The sequence below is a fragment of the Ipomoea nil genome, unplaced genomic scaffold (assembly GCF_001879475.1).
Source record: "Ipomoea nil cultivar Tokyo-kokei standard unplaced genomic scaffold, Asagao_1.1 scaffold2565, whole genome shotgun sequence".
NCBI lineage: Eukaryota > Viridiplantae > Streptophyta > Magnoliopsida > Solanales > Convolvulaceae > Ipomoea > Ipomoea nil.
Window position 1 is genome coordinate 1,236,884 of NW_017618993.1, and position 22,683 is coordinate 1,259,566.

A 22,683-nucleotide genomic window follows, 5' to 3' on the forward strand; every position below is an offset into this window, starting at 1 on the left:
AATTAAATGTAAATTTATATTAGTTCTAATATATTTAATGAATGCACAATAAGTATTTTACATACAGGATCAATAAATGCATCAACGACGGCTAGTTTGAAATTTCTTCATTTTCTAGATTTGTCAAATTGATTGCAGTATTGTAATAGTCTCGGCATCTTTTCAATACGTCAATTAGTGTGTCACAGTGTTCTATTGCACAAGGATTCATTGAAAATTAAACAAGAATTCATCGGTATGTATTATTGTTATCGCACAACACCACGATCATTATAGGAATGATATTTTTATGTGTTGGGTGGAGTCCGTTAAAAGGTCAAGTTCAACAATTGGTAGGCCAATTTCCGGACGACATTCGTGCCCACAGGTGCCGGCGCACGAGAGCTCGGGCTTGAATCAAGCCTTTTCGATCTCTTCTAGTTGGATTTTGATTTGCACCCCCGCCCCCCCCTCCCCCCGCGCGAGAGAGCCTCTATGTTATACAATTCAACAAGCTTCAAAAGAGCTCTTGTACATAAGGGGGGCAAATCTTCTTTCCAAACCAATGTGGGACAAAGTCCACTATTTCCCTTCATTTCCCAACTCAAATGGGTCTACTTTGAGAATCAATATCTCATTCACCCATTATCCGTTTTGAGCGTACAATATATCAATCTCTTCGTCTCACTACGAAGAACCCGAATCCACTTTGACCCGACCCAAATCAGAAGTGGACCCCATTGATAATTGTACCACAAAATAGCCACTTAATATGTCATTTTAAGCTAATTTTTCCAACAATCCCCCACATGAATGAAAATTGATTTTCGAGGTAGTTTTAAAATCGGAAACAACTGTGTTCAACGGTCGATCCCTGCATAGGATAGGTAGGGTCACACCCTTTGAACCTTCCCTCGTGAAGATACATTTACTCTACTGACTGTACGGTAAAACGCGATGTCTTTGAACCGACTGCCGTTTGTGTAGACGATGACATATGTCACACAGGAACCTCCCAACCATGCTTTGTTCTCATGACTGTGCCCATTTTGGTCGTGGGTCGCCATTCCTGGTTCTGCAAGAGTTTGTGAAGAATTATGCCCATCAATTCTCCTTTGAAGCTACCCTCACTTCTCTCTCACATAGGTGATTCTTTCCCGAGTATCCCGCATACTCACATATGTCAACCGACATTCGAATCACTAAAGCATTTAACATGCTAACCTTGTGCGGGAGCCACTGTTTCTAACGAGGAGTGGTTGGGAATCCGAGACCCCTACAGTGACACGCTCCGTTTCATAATTTAGTTGTCTCATTGAACCTAGGTGCCAGCTAGGTTGGGTGTCCACTATAGAACTTTATACCAAGGGCTTTAGACCCATTCCTCGTCTCAACTTCTCCACAGCTACTCTACATAACCCTTTGGTTAGCGGATCCGCTATATTGTCTTTTGACTTTACGTAATCAATCGAGACAACACCAGTTGTGAGAAGTTGTCTAATGGTATTATGTCTACGACGCACATGTCTAGACTTACCATTATACATATGATTCTGTACTCTTCCAATTGCGGTTTGACTATCACAATGCACACACATTGGAGGTACAGGTCTTTCCCAATTAGGAATATCCTCTAAAAAATGGCGTAGCCATTCAGCCTCTGCGCAACACTTGTCCAAGGCTATCAGCTCAGATTCCATCGTGGATCTAGCTATCACGGTCTTTTTAGAGGATTTCCATGCAACGGCTACACCGGCTAGTGTAATCACGCAGCCACTCGTGGACTTGGAGTCCTTAATATCAGACATCCAGCTAGCGTCGCTATACCCTTCAAGTACAGCAGGATATCTCCCATAGTGCAGTCCAAGGTCTTGAGTATACCTTAAGTATCTCAGAACCTTCACTATTGCCATCCAGTGCATGGCACCGGGGTTACTCGTATATCTACTGAGTTTACTAACCGCAAAGGCAATGTCCGGCCTAGTACAGCTCATTAGATACATCAAACTACCAATAACCCGAGCATACTCTACTTGAGAAATACACTCCCCGTGGTTCTTGGTTAGATGAACGCTTCGATCTAATGGCATCCTAGTCCCTTGATCATTATCCTTGTTACATTTTTTCAAGGATCGATTTTATCAATATAATGTGATTGGCTCAACACAAGACCATCAGGTCTTCTAATGATTCTAATCCCGAGGATTAAATCAGCCAAACCCATATCCTTCATGTCAAATCTCGCATTTAACATGTTTTTGGTAGACTTGATCATCCGATCGTTACTACCAACGATGAGCATATCATCTACGTATAAACAAAGAATGACATAGCCGTCTATCGTTTCCTTAACGTAGACACATTTGTCAGTTTCATTTATTCTAAACCCATTAGTCAACATCGCATGGTCAAACTTCTCGTGCCACTGCTTAGGCGCTTGTTTTAAACTATATAGCGATTTAACCAACTTACACACTTTCCTTTCTTGGCCCCGAACCACGAACCCTTCGGGTTGTTCCATATAGATTTCCTCATCTAATTCGTCATTTAGAAAAGCGGTTTTAACGTCCAGTTGATGAACTTCCAGATTCCGCAACGCGGCTATGGCAAGTATCATCCGAATGGAGTTTATTCTCGTCACGGGAGAATACATGTCGAAGTAATCAAGGCCCTCGCGTTGCCTGTAACCCTTGATTACAAGCATAGTCTTATACTTCTCGATGGAACCATCGGGTTTCATCTTCCTTTTAAAGACCCACTTGGATCCTAAGGGTTTACTACCCGGAGGAAGATCAACAAGTTCCCAAGTGTGATTCTGTAAAATAGAATCCACTTCGCTTTTAATAGCCTCTTTCCACATTGGTCCTTCTGTAGAAGTCACGGCTTCTACATACGTTCGAGGCTCGTTCTCTATCAAACAAGATAGAAAATCGGGTTCATTTTCTAATAAACAAGTTAGAGTACTCGGATCGTACTCCAACAAGTAAGTTAGAAAATCAGGACCAAATGATTTTCCAACTCTCGCCAGCTTACTGCGTCTCGGCTCGAGCTCGGGTTCTCTCTCGGATTCCCCACTATCATTGTCCATAGCTTCGTCAAACGTTCGTTTTGACGTACTGTCCCTCGTTGGACCTACAAGGAAATACATTTTCAAAGAAAGATGCATTCCTTGATTCTATTATCGTGTTCTCGTGTACGTTCGGATTATGGGACTCGTGTACTAAGAACCGATAAGCACTACTATTATGTGCATAGCCAATAAAGATACAGTCCACCGTCTTGGGACCTATCTTTACTTTCTTAGGTGTTGGCACCAAAACTTTGGCAAGACACCCCCACACTTCCAGGTACTGGTAGGAAGGTTTCCTACCGTTCCACAGCTCATAAGGAGTCTTATCGAGCTTCTTGCGAGGTACCTTATTTAAAAGGTAATTACTTATCAAAATAGCCTCACCCCAAGCATCTTGAGGTAGGCCCGAACTTATAAGCATCGCATTCATCATATCTTTCAATGTACGATTCTTTAGTTCGGCAACACCGTTCGATTGAGGTGAGTAAGGTGCCGTACACTCGTGTATTATACCTACACTAGCACAGAAGTCACCAATAGGTGCTTCGTACTCACCACCTCTATCGCTTCTAACTTTCTTAATCTTACAATTAAATTGGTTTTCAACTTCATTCTTATAAAGAATGAATTTTTCCAAGGCTTCGTCTTTGCTTTTAAGCAAATACACATAGCAATAACGTGTGCTATCGTCGATAAATGTGATAAAATATTTATTACCACCTCTTGTTTGAATCGATCTAAAATCGCACAAATCACTATGGACTAATTCTAGTGGTTCAGTTTCCTTTCAACCGATTTGAAAGGTACTTTCGTTAGTTTTGCCTCAACACAAACTTCACATTTGTTATTTGTGTTAATTTGAAAATTAGGAATATGGTTCATGTTAATTTCTACGCATAGAATTATAATTAACGTGACCTAGTCTACCATGCCACAAATTGGAAGACTCAAGCAAGTAAACGGAAGTAACTTTGCTTTTATTCATGATAATAGGCATTACATTGAGCTTAAAAAGCCCATCAGTTACATAACCTTTGCCTACAAACATTCCTAACTTAGACAAAACAAGCTTGTCTGACTCGAACACCATGCGAAAGCCATGCTTGTTCAACAGTGAGCCAGGCACCAGATTCTTCCTCAGCTCTGGAACATACAGCACGTTGTTCAACGTCAGTTCCTTCCCGGAAGTCATCTTCAGAACCACCTTGCCCACGCCTTCCACAGCAGACTGAGCAGAGTTTCCCATCCAATCCTTCTCGCCCTCAACGGTCTCAAAGGTATTAAACATCTCTCGGTTGCAACACAAATGCCTTGTTGCACCAGTATCGATGAACCACTCTCGTGGGTTAGAGTCCACAAGGTTCACCTCGGTCACCATAGCCGAAAGGCTAATCTCGACCTCCTTCTGACTGTTTTCCTCAACCATGTTGGCTTCAGAACTCTTGTTCTTCTTCTTTGGAACTTTGCATTTAGAGGACTTGTGGCCAGTCTTGCCACAATTGAAGCATTTTCCATGAAATTTCTTCTTGGTAATGCTTCCTTTCGGACCTAGCTTTTGCTTGTCCTTCTTGGAGCTTTTAGCATGCTCCACAACATTGGCCTTAGCGCCAACAGTGACAGGATTTCTCCCATCATTCGTCCTGTTCCCCTCCTCAATTCTGAGTCGCTGGATCAGGTCCTTCAGGTTCATTTTCTTTCGCTTATGCTTAAGGTAGTTCTTGAAGTCCTTCCACCCTGGAGGCAACAAGTGGATAACAGATCCCACTATGAAGGCTTCACTCAACGTCATGCCCTCGTCACGGATTTCATCAAAGATTAGTTGTAAATCTACAACCTGACTTAGCACGGTCTTGGAATCAACCATTTGGAAGTCAAGGAATCGGCCAATCACAAATTTCTTTGCGCCGGCATCCTCACTTCGGTATTTATGATCCAAGGCTTCCCAAAGCGCTTTCGTTGTGCCAATCTTGCGATATACATCGTATAAAGCATCACATAATCCGTTCAGGATGTAGTTTCGGCATAGGAAGTCCGAATCCTTCCAATAGCCAACTGCCATCACGGACTGGGCATCCTGTTCCCTTAGTTCGGGAACCTTCTCGGTCAAGAATCTCGCCAAGCTGAGAGTTTCCAGGTAGAACAACAACTTTTGTTGTCACCTCTTGAAGTTCGATCCACTACGGGTGAACTTCTCCGGTCTTTCGGCCGAACCACTCGGTACCGAAGGTACCCGAGTCATGGGAATATATCCCTCAGTGCTTCCACCATCTTGTGAACCAAAGTTCACTGGTGTAGCTTGGGAATTAGCAACATTGTTGCCATTCCCACCACTGTTGTTCTCAACAACATTCTCCTCCCCTGGATTAACGATAGACACACCAAGGTTCTCCATTTCTTCTAGAAAATTAGAGATAAACAACCAACGGGAAACGAGAATAAGGTTTTAAGATTGTTGGGTAATATGGTTGAAAAATCCCAAAATAATAATTCTATAGAAAAATTATTATTGTATGGGAAACAGAAAAACTGGGAAGGAAAAGAGGTGAAAACTGGGTAAAGGTTAGCACGAGTTCGAACACAAAGTTCTTGTCCTTAAAACCTTATTTGCTACCTCCCACAAGTGCTAGGAGCGTTGTAGCGTAGGTTTCCCAGAATAAAACGTGCTACGATTCTGTGTTTAAGCACCTAAACAAAGAACCCGGCAAACAAAGCAAAGCTGGAACACAGATTGGCTAAAGAAGAGAGTAGAAGCAGAGTTTTGAGATGATAAAGCTACTGGAATTCCTTTGTTTCTCTACTGTGTAAAATGCTACTGCTCTACCTCTCTTTATATAGGGATGTTGGAGTGATAGCATTCAACATGGTCATTAAATTTGTATTAAAACCAATTGTGTAACACCTGTAACGGCCACCCACTAAGTAGGATTAAACTCAGATTTAAAATTGGAATTAAAACAGTGTTAATTCCAGTAACAGAAGAGTTTAATCTTCTGAACTTTCGGGTTTCAGACCGTTGGGGTGCAGGTTCACACGAGAGCACACGGACCAGGCAACACGAGAGTGCACCTCTCGTGCGCGCTGTGGTGCAACCCGAGAGTGCACCTCTCGTGATCACTGATGCACGAGAGTTGTGCTCTCGGTGCACTACAACCTCTCGTGCTCTCTGTAGCACGAGAGTAGGTTCTCTCGGTTTCGGTCAAACTCGGCCGAACCAAGTGACTATATCAGTTGGAAAATGATACCGAAGTAGGTGCTCTCGGTTTCGGTCGAATTCGGCCGAACCTAGTGACTATATCTGTAGCACGAGAGTAGGTGCTCTCGGTTTCTGTCGAACTCGGGCGAACCAAGTGACTATATCAGTTGGAAAATGATACCGAAGTTTGGCATAACTTAGCCCGCAAGGCCAGCAAATTTCTAGACAACGTTCGTGCCCGCAGGTGCCGGCGCACGCGAGCTCGGGTTTGAATCAAGCCTTTTCGATCTCTTCGAGTTGGATTTTGATTTGAACCCCCCCCCCCCCACCCCTCCCCCCGCGAGAGAGCCTCTATGCTATACAATTCTACAAGCTTCAAAAGAGCTCTTGTACATAAGGGGGGCAAGTCTTCTTTCCAAACCAATGTGGGACAAAGTCCACTATTTCCCTTCATTTCCCAACTCAAATGGGTCTACTTTGAGAATCAATTTCTCATTCACCCATTATCCGTTTTGAGCGTACAATATATCAATCTTTTCGTCTCACTACGAAGAACCCGAATCCACTTTGACCCGACCCAAATCAGTAGTGGACCCTATTGATAATTGTACCACAAAATAGCCACTTAATATGTCATTTTAAGCTAATTTTTCCAACACTTTTCGCCCCCAAAGTCGGCGACCCATCGTTGATAAACGAAAGCTGGTCCTGCAGCTGAAACTCGTTAATCAAATCCACTTCCCCGCTGCCATAAAACGGATGTGCGGCGGAGTTCATGGATGACGACAGAGAATTAACTCCATTAGCAGTAGGACTGGGACATAACCAGCCCCTCCGGGCTCTGAAACTCCGAGAAGCTCGAAGCAGCCCACGAAGAAGATGCATTCGACTGGGTATTTATGCTGAGCGGAGAAGGAAGGTTGACGCCGCCATGAATCCTCCCAGAGCCGTCAGAAGAAGCAGAGTTCTGCCGGAAAAACGGAATGAAATACCCATGAATCCTCCCATACCACACTACTGGAATCTCTCACTCCCTACTCTCTTATTATCATGTTTTTCGAAATTGAAATACCCATTAAAGAAAAGTTGCAATTAAAAGAACTACAGATTACCAATTGACACTACGGGAAATTATGTAATTTCCGACCACCTGAAAATGATCTTAAATCTTGTTCGGATCACTTTTGGTATCCGGAAAAAACTTTTGTTGCTATTTCCCGACCACTTTTTACTTTCGACTTGATTTAAAATCACTTTCAGATGGTCGGAAATTCAATAATTTCCAGTAGTGTGAAGATCTGCACACAATCTTACACCTTTGACCAGAAAAAACAAATATTTTTCTCATAATTGATCGCTATATTGAATGTCTAATTTAAAATTTCGTTTAAAAAAAATCCATGTAGATTATAATAATAATGAAAAATAAAATAAAATAAATATGTGATAACTCAATCAGCATAAACTTGAAGGTAACATGTTAAAAATGTCAATTACTCTTTTTTTCAGAGTTCTGGGGCTTATTTTGAAGTTATTTGTATTTGATAGCTTAATTTATGTTTTCCAAATAATTCACTGACTTATTTATACTTTATCTTTAAGTGACATCAAGCATTCAAGATTTCGGTGTAAAATACGACAGGAGTATTGACTATTTAGTCCTCTCATCGACGACTTATATTCTACGGAAGTCTTTGCCCACAATTCTCTTGTAATTTGTTCATGCAACCTGTTGTTATTAATACGCCTGCTTAATTGGCTGAGTTGGCTCTATAAATAGAAATGGATATGTAATTTAGAAATTAGAATCTTTACTAAATTATTTATTGCATTTAGTTTGTTGTTTTTCCTTTTAGTTCTTTTATTGCATAATCTTTTATAATAAAATTTTGTTTAAAATAATGAAATATCAACTGAATTTGAATTGACTTTATTCATTGAATAACACAATAATAGTCTAAAATATGAATTACATTCAAGATGAATGGCATTTTGAAAAAAAAAAAATTATATTCTAATTCTTTTTCTCTATCATACCTATTACAAGTTCAAATTTCATTACTACTATTAAACACGAGATTCACCATGGCATCAGTTGATACGCTTAAAAATCAAAAGTAATTATTCGGGTGTTTAATTAGTGGTAATTAATTATATTGTTAATTACTATTATAATTAGGGAATGTTAGAATGGTTAGACAAGTGTATATATCACCTCTTGTGTTGTAAAGATTATAACAGACAATGAAAATATCATTAATCTCCATTCACTGCAATGAGCTTGTGATCTAGTGGCACGAAGTGACTCTCCCAAATGAAAGTTCATGGGCTCAGTTACTACATTGTAAGTTACAATGTTGTAAGTTACAATGTAGTAACAGAGCCAGTAGTACTCAAAAATAAAATCAAAAACTTATAAAATGACTGGTAGTTAATTCAGTTCCATTAACCGATAGATAGTGTTCAGTACAATAGATGGATTAAAATGTAGAGACCATACAACATAAAAATACCAATTAAGAAATAGGAACATTTACGACAATTTACTTCCAATATGGTTTCATGCAGAAGAAGAACCCATGCAAGTACGAGGATAATTCATGAGAGGAGATGATGATAACAGAGAGACACTGCGATTATGACCGCAAACCAGCCCCCAAAAGCTCTGTCATTTCCATCTGTACATTGCCGGTGGTATATATTAGTCATCTATATATATAATCAAGTTCACATAGAAACACCGGGATTAGTAGACAAATCTAATATGTCCAATTATATGAAAGACTGAAAATCAATGAAAAAGAAAAGAAAAAAAAATCACATTTCTGTAATTTTATGTAATTATGAATATATATTGTGCATCTAAAAATGTTTCACCGAGCACGCAAAGCACTACCTGATTCTCATTACCTCCCTTCTCTATGTCTATCAAAACAATTTCTAAATGCACTTTCACGAATGCACAACTTTAATGTCATTGTATTTTTTCATGTTTTATTTATTTTTAGCCCCTTTCAATATCCTAGATGGACGGATCATATTTGTCCGCTCTGGAGTTGTTCTCATCGTTCAGATGAGATCAACACCTCTTGAGAACATCTGAACATGCGAACTTCTTCAGTAATGCATGACAAGTTCCTCATGAATGCACAATAAAACTACTGCACGAATGCACCAATACTACTACATGAATGCACAGAAAGTAGGAAAGTTATTATATAGTTACCGCAGGCTCCAGATGATTCAGGCGGCGGCGGAGGCGGAGGTTCGGCCATAGCTTCAGTGGTCGTCTCAACAACATTGTTTATGGCATCTGCAGTGTTCACAACATTATTAAAGGATGGATTCGGCATTTGGGTGGTCGGATTTCCACCATTATTGTTGGAATTGCCGCCGGAGCTTTTCGGTGACGACTTCTTCGGCGGTCTGGAATAGGGATTGCGGTTAGGATTATCGGTCATATATTTCAAATTAGGCTTGTTGACATGATTATTATGGGCAGTGGCTTGAGATGCCCAAGCTTCCAACAACAAAAGGGCTGCAACAACAACCAATCTGAAAAGGGCCATTGGAGAAATAATATAGTATTTGATGAGAATAATGCATATATTCTCTCAATGTGTTACCTATTTATACCAAAAAAGTAACATCTATCGATTAAGGTTGGCGAGTAGATCAGAATGCGACAAAGAGGCAATTATCAACATTAGCTTGCAGCTTTAACTGTAATGGCAACTTGTCCAAATTGCCTCAACCATTTTAATTAGCACTAGGTGCACAATAAATAAGTAATGTCCTATTTTCATCTACCTCGCGATGGGCTACCATTTTTGTTGTTTTTTACTAGTTGAACTGTTAAATCAGTGAGGCAAATTTCTCTAATCTTAATTTACTTTATATCGATTGGTGTTGGGCGGCGGTCTGGTTGGTCGAGTTCAGCCCCTGCTCGATTGGAGACTCGGCGTTGTGGCTTACCATGGAGAGATATGGTTAAAAATGGTAAATGTCTACCTACTTATTACCAATTGGTTTTGAGTAGGATATGACAACCAGGTACCATAGAACTATGTGGTTAAGCGTGCTTGACTTCTGGAAATCTCGGGATGGGTGATCCCGATGGATGACCCCTGGGAAGTGAGCATAGTGCAGTGCTGAGATCCAACAATTGGTATCAGAGCTGAGGTCATGGGTTCGAATCGATGGCGAGGTGTAAGGATCGAGTCAGGCATGCTGTGCAACTGGGCTGTGTTGGGAGGCGGAATGTTGGGTGTCGGTCGGGTTGGCCAAGTTCAGCCCCTGTTCGATTCGAGACGTGGCACTGTGACTTACCATGGAGAGATATGATTTATAAATGTCGTGGTGCTTTTAAATGTATCCTGCAAATATGCGTACACAGTTCAAGGCATGACAAATTGACAATCAATTACGGCATATCTTCATCTTTGCCCTTTCGAAATAGAGTACTCATCACCATAAAAATTTACAGATTTACTCTATAGTACGTAATTTGTAATTATTGAATCCAATTTTATTGCATAGAGGCTACATGTTTTGCTTTAACACAATAAATGCATCCTTTATAATGCAGGTTTATAATGAAGTAATATTTAGATTAATTGTAGATATTAGCACGGGCAGCTTAGTGGGTTCTTGGGTGTTGAATTGTAGATAATGACACATGATCGAGTTTTAACAGTCATAATGTAAAGATTTCACTTAATGTGGTCGGTTACATGTTCCGATTCTCTCATTTCATGAGCGGTTGAGTCACTGTGATTTACTATTCTAATATCCTTGCAAGCCGAGATATTAAGGTCTTGGTCGATTGAATTTCATGTTTTGTAGGCAAAATAAATGGTAGAGGCTATAATTTTGTTTATTGCACACAAGGAGGCCTTCATTTGAGAGGTTGCCCTTATTATACACAACCACTAATAAATTTCGTCCTTTGATATTTTGTGAAAATTTTCATCTTTGTGATCTGTTAGGGCGTTTGACGCCCTTGTTATTTACCCGAGTAGAAGGGGATCGTAGTAACTACAAACATCAAAGAATGCACTTTAAGGATGGCAAGTGGCAACTGAGATGCAGTTGCTTGACCCCATTGTTATTTTGCCCGAGTAGAAGTTTGAAGTGGTCAATGGTTGAAGTCGTGTGAAGTAATTTTAGTAATTTATATTTTACAACTTATTAAGAATATATTTTGTTGTTTTCAAGTTATCTTGCTTAGTTTTGCACAATGTTGCAAAATACGTTACCCGCCCCCTAGGCATCGAGGGGGCGCCTAGCGCCTAGCACACCTAGGGTCCCTAGGTGCCCGATTTTTTAATTTTAATTTTTTTTTAAAAAAAAAAGACTAAAATTATAAAAATTCACTAATAAAACATAAGGTTCTTCCAGTTATTTCTTACAAACTATTTATATAAGTGATTGTAAAATTGTTCAGAGTATTATTGAAACCATCTAAATACATACAAAATTAAAATTAAGAGCAAAAGAAACATTGTTTTGAGAAATTGGCGGGACAAACCGCCTACGAAATTTGAGAAAAAATATGCGATTTGATTTTATTTTTTTTTAATTATCTAAAACGGATAACCGAGTCGAAAGTTATGCCTTGACAAAGTTTCTACACTTTACAACAACAAAAAAAAAAATATATCGATTCAGCCGGCTAGGCAGTCTAGCTGGCCGCCGCACCGTCCAACCGCGGAGGAGGCCGATTCCGGCCTCCCTCGTCGCGGCCGGGTGGCGCCTAACACCTAGGCGCAATTTTTGCAACACTAGTTTTGCATGTAATTAGGGTTTCTTGGATGATGAAAATACTTAATGATAGGATTTAGATTTTTTTTTTTTAAATAAACGAACTGCCTATAGTAAAGTTATATATAGGGACCATTGGACCAAGAGTCTTTTATCAAGTCATTCACAATCTGATATACATTTTTGAAATATTTACTTTTATGAAAATTTTGATAATCTGGTAATGATATGCGTCAGGATATATACAAGATGATACTTTGATAAATTCTAAAATATTAATTTAAAAATATATATTGGCATTAGACTATTTGTGCAATGGACATATGGTAACTGTAACAAAAGTGGAGTGCTACGTTCCACACATTGTTTACACCAAGTCTTACTTTAAATGGTGATATGATGTAAAGTGTAACGTAAAAATAGTTTATAAATTAATTGACTTTATTCTTTGATTAATGAGAGAAATTTGTAATCACTATTCAATAGTGTGTACTAGTTAGACCTTACTTCTAAGATAAGTAAATTGTATTAAGATGACCCTTGTATCACGAGCTTAACTCAGAATATGCTTATAAGAATTAATTGACTTTACTGTCCATCAATTTGATGAAATTACATCATTATTATTTAAAATATAATTTGATATGAAAGTTTTGGTCAATTAGTTTATCAAGCTAGCTTGCAGCGTAGAATGCGACCCAAGTATTCACTATTCATTCCTCTCATCGACGACTTATATTCTACTCAAGTCTTCGCCCAAAATTCTCTTGCAACTTGTTGATATTAATACGGCTGCGTGGGTGAGTTGGCTCTATAAAGTAAGAGTTCTATGCATATTCTCACTTTTACTTCTTGACCTGACAAACAATCAGTGGTGGATTCAGAAATCTTTTTCAGTGGGGGCGAAAAATTGAACTTAAGTAGATATTTTTTTAAAATGAAACACCTAAAGACCGAGTCATAAATATTGTTGACTAGAGATAAATAAAAAATAAAAAATACATCAAGATAAAAAAAAATATTTAAAACAAAATATAAAACATAATTAATTAGATAAAATAGTTTGAATGAAAAACGCATTATAAATGATTGTCGGATCCACAAATCTTCTTCAGTGGGGCTAAAAATTAAACCAAACGAGATATTTTTTTAAAAAATGAAACACCTAGAGACCGAGTCATAAATATTGTTGACTAGAGATAAAAAAAAAATTAAAATACATCAAGATAAAAAAAATATTTAAAACAAAATATAAAACATAATTAATTAGATAAAATAGTTTGAATGAAAAACACATTATAAATCACACATCTCACTTAGGGGTGTAAATGAGCCGAGCAGCTCGCGAGCGGTTCGCGAGCAGCTCGCGAGCGGTTCGCGAGCTGCTCGGTCAAAATCGAGCTCGAGCGGCTCACTTAGTAAACGAGCCGAGCTCGAGCTCAAATATTCTAGGCTCGTGGCTTGTCGAGCCTCTCACGAGTCATAATTAAATAAAAAGATAAATTATATATATATATATATATATATATATATATATATATATATATATATATATATATATATATATATATAATACTTAAAACTCGCAAAGTAAGAAAACCCTAAATCTATTGGACTTTTTGGATTTTTTTAAAGATTTTATTATTTATGTATGGATAAAATAATATTTATTATTAATTGTTATATGAATTCAAATAGGTCAAACTCGAGCTCAAATCAAGCCTATATATATATATATATATATATATATATATATATATATATATATATAATACTTAAAACTCGCAAAGTAAGAAAACCCTAAATCTATTGGACTTTTTGGATTTTTTTAAAGATTTTATTATTTATGTATGGATAAAATAATATTTATTATTAATTGTTATATGAATTCAAATAGGTCAAACTCGAGCTCAAATCAAGCCCGAGCTTGAACAATCGAGCAACTCGAGTCGAGCTCGAGCAGCTCGAAAAATTGTCGAGCCGAGCTCGAGCATCATTTTTCAAGCTCAATCGAGCTCGAACTCGAACTCGAGTCGAACCACGCTTATTGAGCTCGAGCTCGGCTCGGCTCGTTTACACCCCTAATCTCACTATTAATATTTTTTTAAAAAATACAAATAAAAAATATGCTAGTCCTCTGGCCAGCTTCTTTGCTCCCGACCCCAGGCGCGCCTTCGGCCCCCAACCTCGATAGCGTCGGCCGACGCTAGGACTGTGCTTGGTAGAGCTCTGGCTAGGCGGCGCCCGGGGCGCCCTCCGGGAGGCCTGAACTGCGTGAGGCGCCGGCGCGTAGGTTTGTTGAGGGTACATTCCAAGGATCGGTTGGAAGAGATATGCTGGATGGTAAAATCGCTGTGGACTCTGCCAGTACTGGAACACAGGATCAAACGACCCGGTCTAGTACATTGGGGGCTGAAACGGTCCCTGCCTAGCCATTCCGACCATCGCTGGGTAGGCTGGTCCCTGTTGAACGAAGATGACTTACTCGGGGGTCTGTGCTCTCCCCGGCACGTGGTTGAGGTCAACGCGGGAGTTGAGGCATGACTCGTGAGCCAAGGTCAGAAGATGTGCTCACCTAAGCCTCCAGGTCTCCCATAAACGGATACATTATACTTTAGAGCGGTATTGTCGCGCTAGGCGGCTTCTCGTACCGTTCCCTAGGGACGATACCAAAATGAAGTACAAATGTGGATCGGATGAGTGTGTATGTAGAGTACTGAATACGGGCACTCGAGCTCGGGATCCTATGATAGTGGGTCAGGAGTCTCCGATCAAGTTGTCTAGGTGTCAAGTAGGTAAAAAGTCCTTTCATCGCCTTAAATGCGCGTATTTATAAGAAAGACAAGGGGACACGATCCGGCCCTCCGACATTGGGGGCACGTGGCTCACATGCACAAGGCGGTACCTCAGTCGAAGGAGCTTGCGACACGTGGTATTAGCTCTCTAACAAGCGCCCTGCCACCGCCCCACCGATAGGCTCCAAAGTGGTCGGGGCGAGACAGGCCGGTCGGTTATGGTTGGCGACGGTCGGTCTAGGATCGGCGTGTCGGCGCGATGCGTGACCGAGCACTGTACTGGCCGTAACCTGCCGGATGCGGTAGGTATATTCCTATCACTCCTAATCAATAAAAATTACCAAAACATAATAATGCATTTTAACATAAACTTTCAAGTGGTTCAAAAACTTGAACTTATTATTTAAAACGAAAAATATTATATTATTCCTCAATTTGGTATCAAATCAATATGTGACCCTCCAATTACATTCAATAAGCTAAGAGGCAACTCGGCCAGCATGCATACTTGTGTTGATCATCACATGATGGTGCAAGCACCAAGAGTACTGGCAATTGTCAGAACCGTGGCACCAGCGTTGAGTATTGCCTGTCCTACCTTCAATACAGCCACCACTTTATCATCACGCGGATTCTACACCACAATAATTAAGCCTCCATTAATTTTAACAAGTAAACAAACAAAACAACAAACAACGAGGTGCTCAAACTCTTCACTTTGAAACCATAATATTATAAATTTGACTCTCAAGAAAAGTGACTTATTAACATTCTTGGTTTGAGTTGGTAGCTCAGAGCCATAAAAGCAGACGGGGGAGATGGGCTAAAAATTCGAATTCTACTACATGTACTCCCAAATTTTACTCTCTCAAATTTATTCCCTAATGTGGCGGACACTGATAGACTATTTTTTTCGTGTGAGCCCCAATAAATGACTGCATCAAAATGTTAAGTGTGGAGTAAAAGTTAAGAGTGGAAAATGAGATTACATATAGTATTTTCCCAATCATTATTGTGTGGACCATATTTAGTATACTGTAAAATAATGTACATTCAGTACAAAAATAATATATATTGTATTCAGTAGATGTACATTAGTTTTGTACCGAGTGTACATTATATTGTATAATATACACTCAATACAAAATAATATACATTCAGTACAAAAATAATTATTATTGAGACTTATTATGTTTCTAAATGTTAGTAATTTACTGAGCAAATACAAATTTTAATCCCACAAGTATTAACAAAATGACAATTTTGATCCACATGTTTAATTGCTACCAATTTTCATCCATGACTATTGTTTTAGTACCAATTTTCATCAACGACTATTGATTTAGTGCAAAAATTCATCATGCCGGTCACTCATCTTTTTAAGACATGCCGAAATCTAAAATTTGTAAAGGTATTTTTATTTTTTTCAACTTTAAATCCCAATTTGAGCATAAATAAAGGAATTTAAGCTCTTAGATCAATCTCAATTTGCAATTCTCCTCTTCATCATCATACATTAATTTGAGGAGAAAAACTGCGAATTGAAATCGATATTATAGCTTAAATCCATTTATTTATGCTCAAATTTAGATTTTAATTTGTAAAGGACGAAAATACTCTTAATAATTTCATATTTTAGCATATCTTAAACGAATGGGTGACCGACGTGATGAATTTTGGCACTAAAATAATAGTCGTGGACTAAAATTGATACTAACACAATAGTCGTGGATGAAAATTGGTACGAATTAAACATGTGAACCAAAACTGTCATTTTGCTAATACTCGTGGGACCAAAATTGGTATTTGCTCTAATTTACTCATACCAGGCTGCCCTACTGGCTCGGCCCGCCAAAACCCATCATTTTGGGCGGGCTAAAAAGATAACACCTCATTTTAGGTGGGCTTTTCTTTTTGTGGGGTAGGATAACTAGCTTGGCAAACGGTGGAGCGTTATGCTCTGGACCTGTGTTCACTATGTGTATGGTTGACATGCTATACATTTATAATTTTTATACTATAGATTCATAATTTCTATACTGTATATTTATAATTTTTATATTATAGATTCATAAAATTTATAATGTAGATTCATAATTTCTATACTGTACACTCATAATTTCTGTACTGTAGAATTATAATTTCTATACTGCACATTCATAATTTCTGTACTGTAGATTTATAATTTCTATACTGTAGCATAATTTTTATACTGTAGATTCATAAAATTTATAATGTAGATTCATAATTTCTGTACTGTAATTATGCTTTCATAATTTGATAACTGTACAATTTAGAAATTATGAATCTACATTACAGAAACTATAAATGTACAGCATGTCCACCATGCACATGGTGGACACGGACAGGGACGGAGCTAGAATTTTTGTTCAATGAGGGTGAAACATTACAACAGAAAGATAGTTTGAAAAAAAATGAAACACTTAAGTTATCCATAAATATTGTTAGATATAGGAAAAAAATAAAACACATCAAAGCATTATAAAAATATTTATAACAAAATATGAAACATAATTAATTTGATAAAATAATTTGTATGTGTGTAAAAATCACACTATTAATTAATAATAAAAAGTAATTTTAAAAAACTGACTCACTATTAATAATAGTGAAGCGGTAATAAAACAAACAACTATTAATAGTAATAGTGGAAATCTATGTTGAAGCCTTAGGATGGATTCAAACCAAAGCCTTTCATAGTATAACCCACATTCCTTACTACCTAATCTAACTCAACAATTGTTAATATTTTATGTTTTATTATACTTATACTACAACTTACTATATATACATATATAAATACAATGGTTATATATGGGGTGGGGATAGGGGGAGTGGGGGCAGCTGCCCCCATTGCCCCTATTGTAACTCCGCCCCTAGACACGGGTCCATAGCATAATTTGCCTCAAACGGCAAGATAAACCGATTTTGAAAGAGTTAGTAAGTTATAGAGAATATTGAGTGATTTATCTTTTATTGGGTGTACACTATTTATTACTATAAAGAAAAATAAAGAACGTAACCTAATTAACCTGCTATGCGTGGGATTCATGGTCGCGGTCTAGCTTACCCTTTTCACGATTGCCTTAGAGGATGATCCGCTTTCCCTCGGTCTTGACGTAGCTTTGATGGTATTATGCAGTACAGTGTAATCCAAGAAGAAGACATCATCGTCCCCGTAGTGCCTATGCTTAACATACGCTTTGTTGGAGTAACAGTCGAGACACAGAGCGTAAGAACGGGCGGAGCATTTAGAGCAGCAGAAATATATGTCAGGGATGAAGGTTTTACACCAGCTGCAGAATGGCCTTCCACTCAGAACGATGTAGTATAGAGTCCTGGATTCTTGGAGTATCATTCCCTGCTTTCTATCCTTCACTACCATTTCGAACAGCTCCGGGTAAGCATATTCTGGATAACTCTTTTCTTTCATGAATTTCAAGAAAGCTTCCATGGTTACACTCCTTTTTCCTTGCTGCTCCACCATATCCCAGAAAAACTTATCTGCAGAGGCCCTAATGTTATCAGGGGCGGCATGGTAGTGAGCATCTGCGATTTGTGCCAACTTCTTTATACCATTTTCATCTATCATAATCGTCCTCGCCTAATAAGATCACAAAATTTTATTCAACTTGTTACCATACTATATACAACAAGGTACCAAAAACAGGGGGTGGGGGTTAGTATCAAGGTCATTCTGTAAAAGAAAAAAAAAAAAAAAAAAAAAAAAAAAAAAAAAAAAAAAAAAAAAAAAAAAAGAAGAAGAAGATCGGAGGAGTTTAATTTGACCTTCTTCTTTTTTTTTTTCTTTTTTTTCTTTTTTTTTTTTATAATTATTATATAAGTACAAATATTACAAAAAAAATGCAATAATTTTTTTTTTTTCAAAATGTTATGCATAAAAATTTAACAAAGAAAAAAATAGAATTTAAAATTTAACTAAAAAAATAACATTGGTATTAAAAAAAAAAAAGGAATAACGGTCAAATAAGTCACTGAACTGCACACCAAACTACAATTAGGTCATCCAACTCAAAAACGATACAATTAGGTTCCTTAACTACAAAAATTTATACAATTAGGTCTAAAATGACCTGTTTACTTGCTATGTAGGTTGCGAGTTTTAAAAATAAGTTTTAAAATAATTTTAATCAAAAAATTATTTAAAAAAAAAAAAAAAGAACGGCCGGAGACGACGTTTCCGGCCGTTCTTCGTCTCCATGGCAGGAGACGGAAGAACTTCGTCTCCAGCCATGGAGACGATCTTCGTCTCCTGCCATGGAGACAAAGAGGCCGGAGACGAAATCGTCTCCGGCCGTCCTTCGTCTCCGGCCATGGAGACGAAGAGACCTTCGTCTCCTGGCCATGGAGACGAAGGGTCTTCGTCTCCATGGCCCTTCGTCTCCAGGCCATGGAGACGAAGGGTCTTTGTCTCCATGGCAGGAGACGAAGATCGTCTCCATGGCTGGAGACGAAGTTCTTCCGTCTCCTGCCATGGAGATGAAGAACGGCCGGAGCGTTCTGTTTTTTTTTTTTTTTTTTTTTTTTTTTTTTTTTTTTTTTGTTTAAAATTCACAACCTCAATGTCAGCAAAGTATTAGGAAAATAGGTTATTTTAGACCTAATTGCATTAATTTGTGTAGTTCAAGGACTCAATTGTATTTTTTTTTAGTTCAATGACCTGGTGCTCACTGCGCACAAGGAGCCCCCCTCACTTTGAGAGGTTGCTCCCACACTTCCGTTGGTGAGACTCGATCCCTGGTCATTCTTTCAAAGTTTCACCTCTATGACCAGTTGAGTTACTCATGCGGGCAGATACAAATTATTCACCAAAATTGTAATGCGTGCATGCAAATACTGAATTATATTTTTTGTGATGGTTAGAATTGAAGTTAGCGTAACGTACCGAAACACTGCAGATCGACCTTGAACGACATAACTCTCTTAAATTTGGATTTGAAATGATCGACTTCGAATTATTTGAGTCCGTTGAATCTGGGATGTGCAGTAACAAGTTAGAATGACTTGAGTCTTTTAAATTTGAGTCATGGTTGTAGAGTTGGAATGATTACCTGAGTCATGTTGTGTTGACTTGGAATTACTACTTGATTCTTTTAAACTTGAGTTATGGAGTGTCGTCTTGGAATGACTACTTGAGTCTTTTAAACTTGAGTTGGAATGACTACTTGAGTCTTTTAAATTCGAGCCATAGAGTGTCGGCTTGGAAAGACTACTTGAGTCTTTTAAACTCGAGTCATGACGTATTAACTTGGAAGGGCTACTTGAGCCTTTTAAACTCGAGTTCTGGCGTGTTGACTTGGAAGGACTACTTGAGTCTTTTAAATTGGAGTCATGTTGTGTCAACTTAGAATGACTACTTGAGTCATGATGATGTGTCAACTTAGAATGACTACTTGAGTCTTTTAAATTTGAATCACGGCGTATTGACTTCGAATCACTACTTGAAGCATCGCGTATGGAGTTGGAATTTAGCTTGCCTTTTCCGTTGTTCTACATATATATAATAAAAAAAAAGTTAATTAACTTCAATTCCAATCCTAAAATTAAAAAGTGCATATATATATATATGCAACTATAAATCTAGAACTAAAAATAGAGTTAACTCTACCTAATTGCTACTTATGTAATGTTTCCTTTTTTTACCAAGTTTTTCCCTCCACTTTCATGCCATAAACCCATGATGAATTTATAGTACAGAAATTACGAATCTACAATAAATTACGTACCATACTCAGGTGGCAAATTATGTTGTGAGCACGTGCCCACCTTACAAGGTGAGCACGATTCCATATCCATAATTTTTATACTGTAGATTCATAATTTCTATACTGTTAATTCATAATTTCTATATTATAGATTCATAAAATTTATACTTTAGATTCCAATTGTTGAACTATGTTATCACAAATCAGATAACTATATATTCATAATTGATAACGATATAGTTTAGAAATTATGAATTTACAGTACAGAAATTACGAATCTACAATAAAGATATTATGAATCTGCATTATAGAAATTACAAATCTACTGTATAGAAATTATGAATCTACTATATTTAAATTATGAATCGGTTTAGAAATTATAAATCTAAAGTATAAATGTTATGAATCTACAGTATAGAAATTATGAATCTAAAGTATAAATGTTATGAATCTACAGTATAGAAATTATGAATCTACAATATAAAAATTATGAATCTACAATATAGAAATTATGGATATAGAATCGGCAAGGTGGGCACATGCTCACAGCATAAAATTTTATTAATCTTTTTTTTTTTATCCCGTAATCTGAGTAGCTCTAACTGTAGGAAGAGCTTTAAACCCGTAAGTGTTTATTAATCTTTACAGGGCGTTTGGTTGGAGGGATTTTAAATTCCCTTCCCACTTAATTCCCACCTAATTCCAAAGGCCATTAAATTCCGTAGTTTGGTTGGAGGGAATTGCAATTCCCCCATTTTCATGGAATTAAAATCTCATGTCCCCTTGGTATTTTAATTCCTGGAAAAAAAAGATAGCGATGAGTCAAAATTACCCCTTCCTTTTTTAACCTAAAATTAATGTCTAACAACAATAATGGACATTTTTGACTTTATACTACTTATTCCCTTTCAATTCCCATGTATACCAAACATTGGAATTGAAATTTCCAGTAATTCTATTCCTATCAACCAAACACTGGAATTTAAATTCCTACTTTATTCCCAGTAATTCAACTCCCATGGAATTACAATTCCTTTCCCACATAATTCCCCCCTCCAACCAAAAGCCCTGTTAATTCAGTATTTAATACTATGTATCAAAATACCTTTTCAATTACACAAGAGGGTTCGGAACGTTGCTCGTTTAGCATCATCATTACACTGTGGTTGTCGGCGAAGGTGTCATGATTGTGTTGGAATGTTCCTCCATAAAAACACTCGACGCAGAGGTTGTAGTTATACCCCTGGAATAACTCACATTTGGTGCAACAAAAGTAGAAACCAACCAGAAGCTTCGTGCAAACATCGCACTTACGTATGCGTCTCTTCGTCTCTCGTACGTAGAAATCCTCCAGGGATTCTCCGCCGCCCAAAGCACTGCGTGCCCGCTCATTATAATCCTCAGACCCTGTTTCCAAGTAGTATTTTGCAGCTTTTCTCAAATCTTCCATATCTCTTAGCTTTAGAAAAAAATAAATAAGTAAAACAAGTGTGTTGACACACTAATAACAAATAATTATAAATATATATGATAAAGCGAGTTAGATGAAAGGACGAGTACTACATTTAAAGTACGAAGTTATGAGTATTCAAGAAGTTTAATTTTAACTAACAATAAAAGTATAAACGAAAGAAATAAATTAAAGAGCAGAGAGTTTGATCTTACCTGCTTGATCGAAGATCAAAAGGGTTTTGGTGGGAATTGGGAGGGCAATAGGCGGGTTTATATAGGACTTGCTTTGACAAAGAAACTGGAGAATTGAAGGTGCTCTGCATATATCACATGCGATAGCATCTTTCACATGAAAGGGAAAGTTGAGAATTATTGTACGGAGTGAGGTGAGCTTTATAGTTGATACCAGTATGTAGGGTCTCCCTCATTATTGTGGTTGAGTATTTGTCGGTCAATCACCTTTTGTTAATCACGGTTCGGTCAAATTATATCGTGCACTGACGAAAAGGGAAAAACTGAACGTGAAAAAGGAAAAGTTTAATGCATTGTTTCATACGTTGTTGCGTAAGTTACAGCTGGAGGGAAAATGGCTATATCTATATACAAGAAGCACATGGGGAAGAACGGTTGAAACAGAATAGAAATGGAAAAGGACTTTAGTGCCCCTCTTGAGTTTTGTCCTCA

At 37.8% G+C, this 22,683-nt stretch overlaps 2 protein-coding genes across 6 annotated transcripts; both read right to left on the reverse strand.

Annotated features, from left to right (window-relative positions):
- Positions 1-8,655: 8,655 nt before the first annotated feature.
- On the reverse strand, positions 8,656-9,831 carry LOC109153908. The gene is made up of 2 exons (XM_019301805.1): positions 9,469-9,831; positions 8,656-8,920 (listed from the first exon to the last, which is right to left on the reverse strand). The coding sequence occupies exons 1-2, from the start codon at positions 9,809-9,811 to the stop codon at positions 8,841-8,843; spliced, it is 423 nt and encodes a 140-aa protein (XP_019157350.1). The 5' UTR covers positions 9,812-9,831; the 3' UTR covers positions 8,656-8,840.
- Positions 9,832-15,178: 5,347 nt separating this feature from the next.
- LOC109153907 lies at positions 15,179-22,301 on the reverse strand. 5 transcript variants are annotated; one of them, XM_019301803.1, is made up of 7 exons: positions 22,213-22,301; positions 21,653-22,006; positions 20,056-20,332; positions 19,904-20,007; positions 19,728-19,871; positions 17,892-18,425; positions 15,179-15,434 (listed from the first exon to the last, which is right to left on the reverse strand). In XM_019301803.1, exons 2-7 carry the CDS (start codon positions 21,995-21,997, stop codon positions 15,321-15,323), a joined length of 1,518 nt encoding a protein of 505 aa, XP_019157348.1. In that variant the 5' UTR covers positions 21,998-22,006; positions 22,213-22,301; the 3' UTR covers positions 15,179-15,320. The 5 variants fall into 5 exon arrangements, with proteins under 5 accessions (XP_019157348.1, XP_019157346.1, XP_019157349.1 ...); XM_019301801.1 differs by having other exon boundaries at positions 19,728-19,816; positions 19,847-19,871; positions 19,904-20,332; XM_019301804.1 differs by having other exon boundaries at positions 19,728-19,816; positions 19,927-20,332.
- Positions 22,302-22,683: the final 382 nt, after the last annotated feature.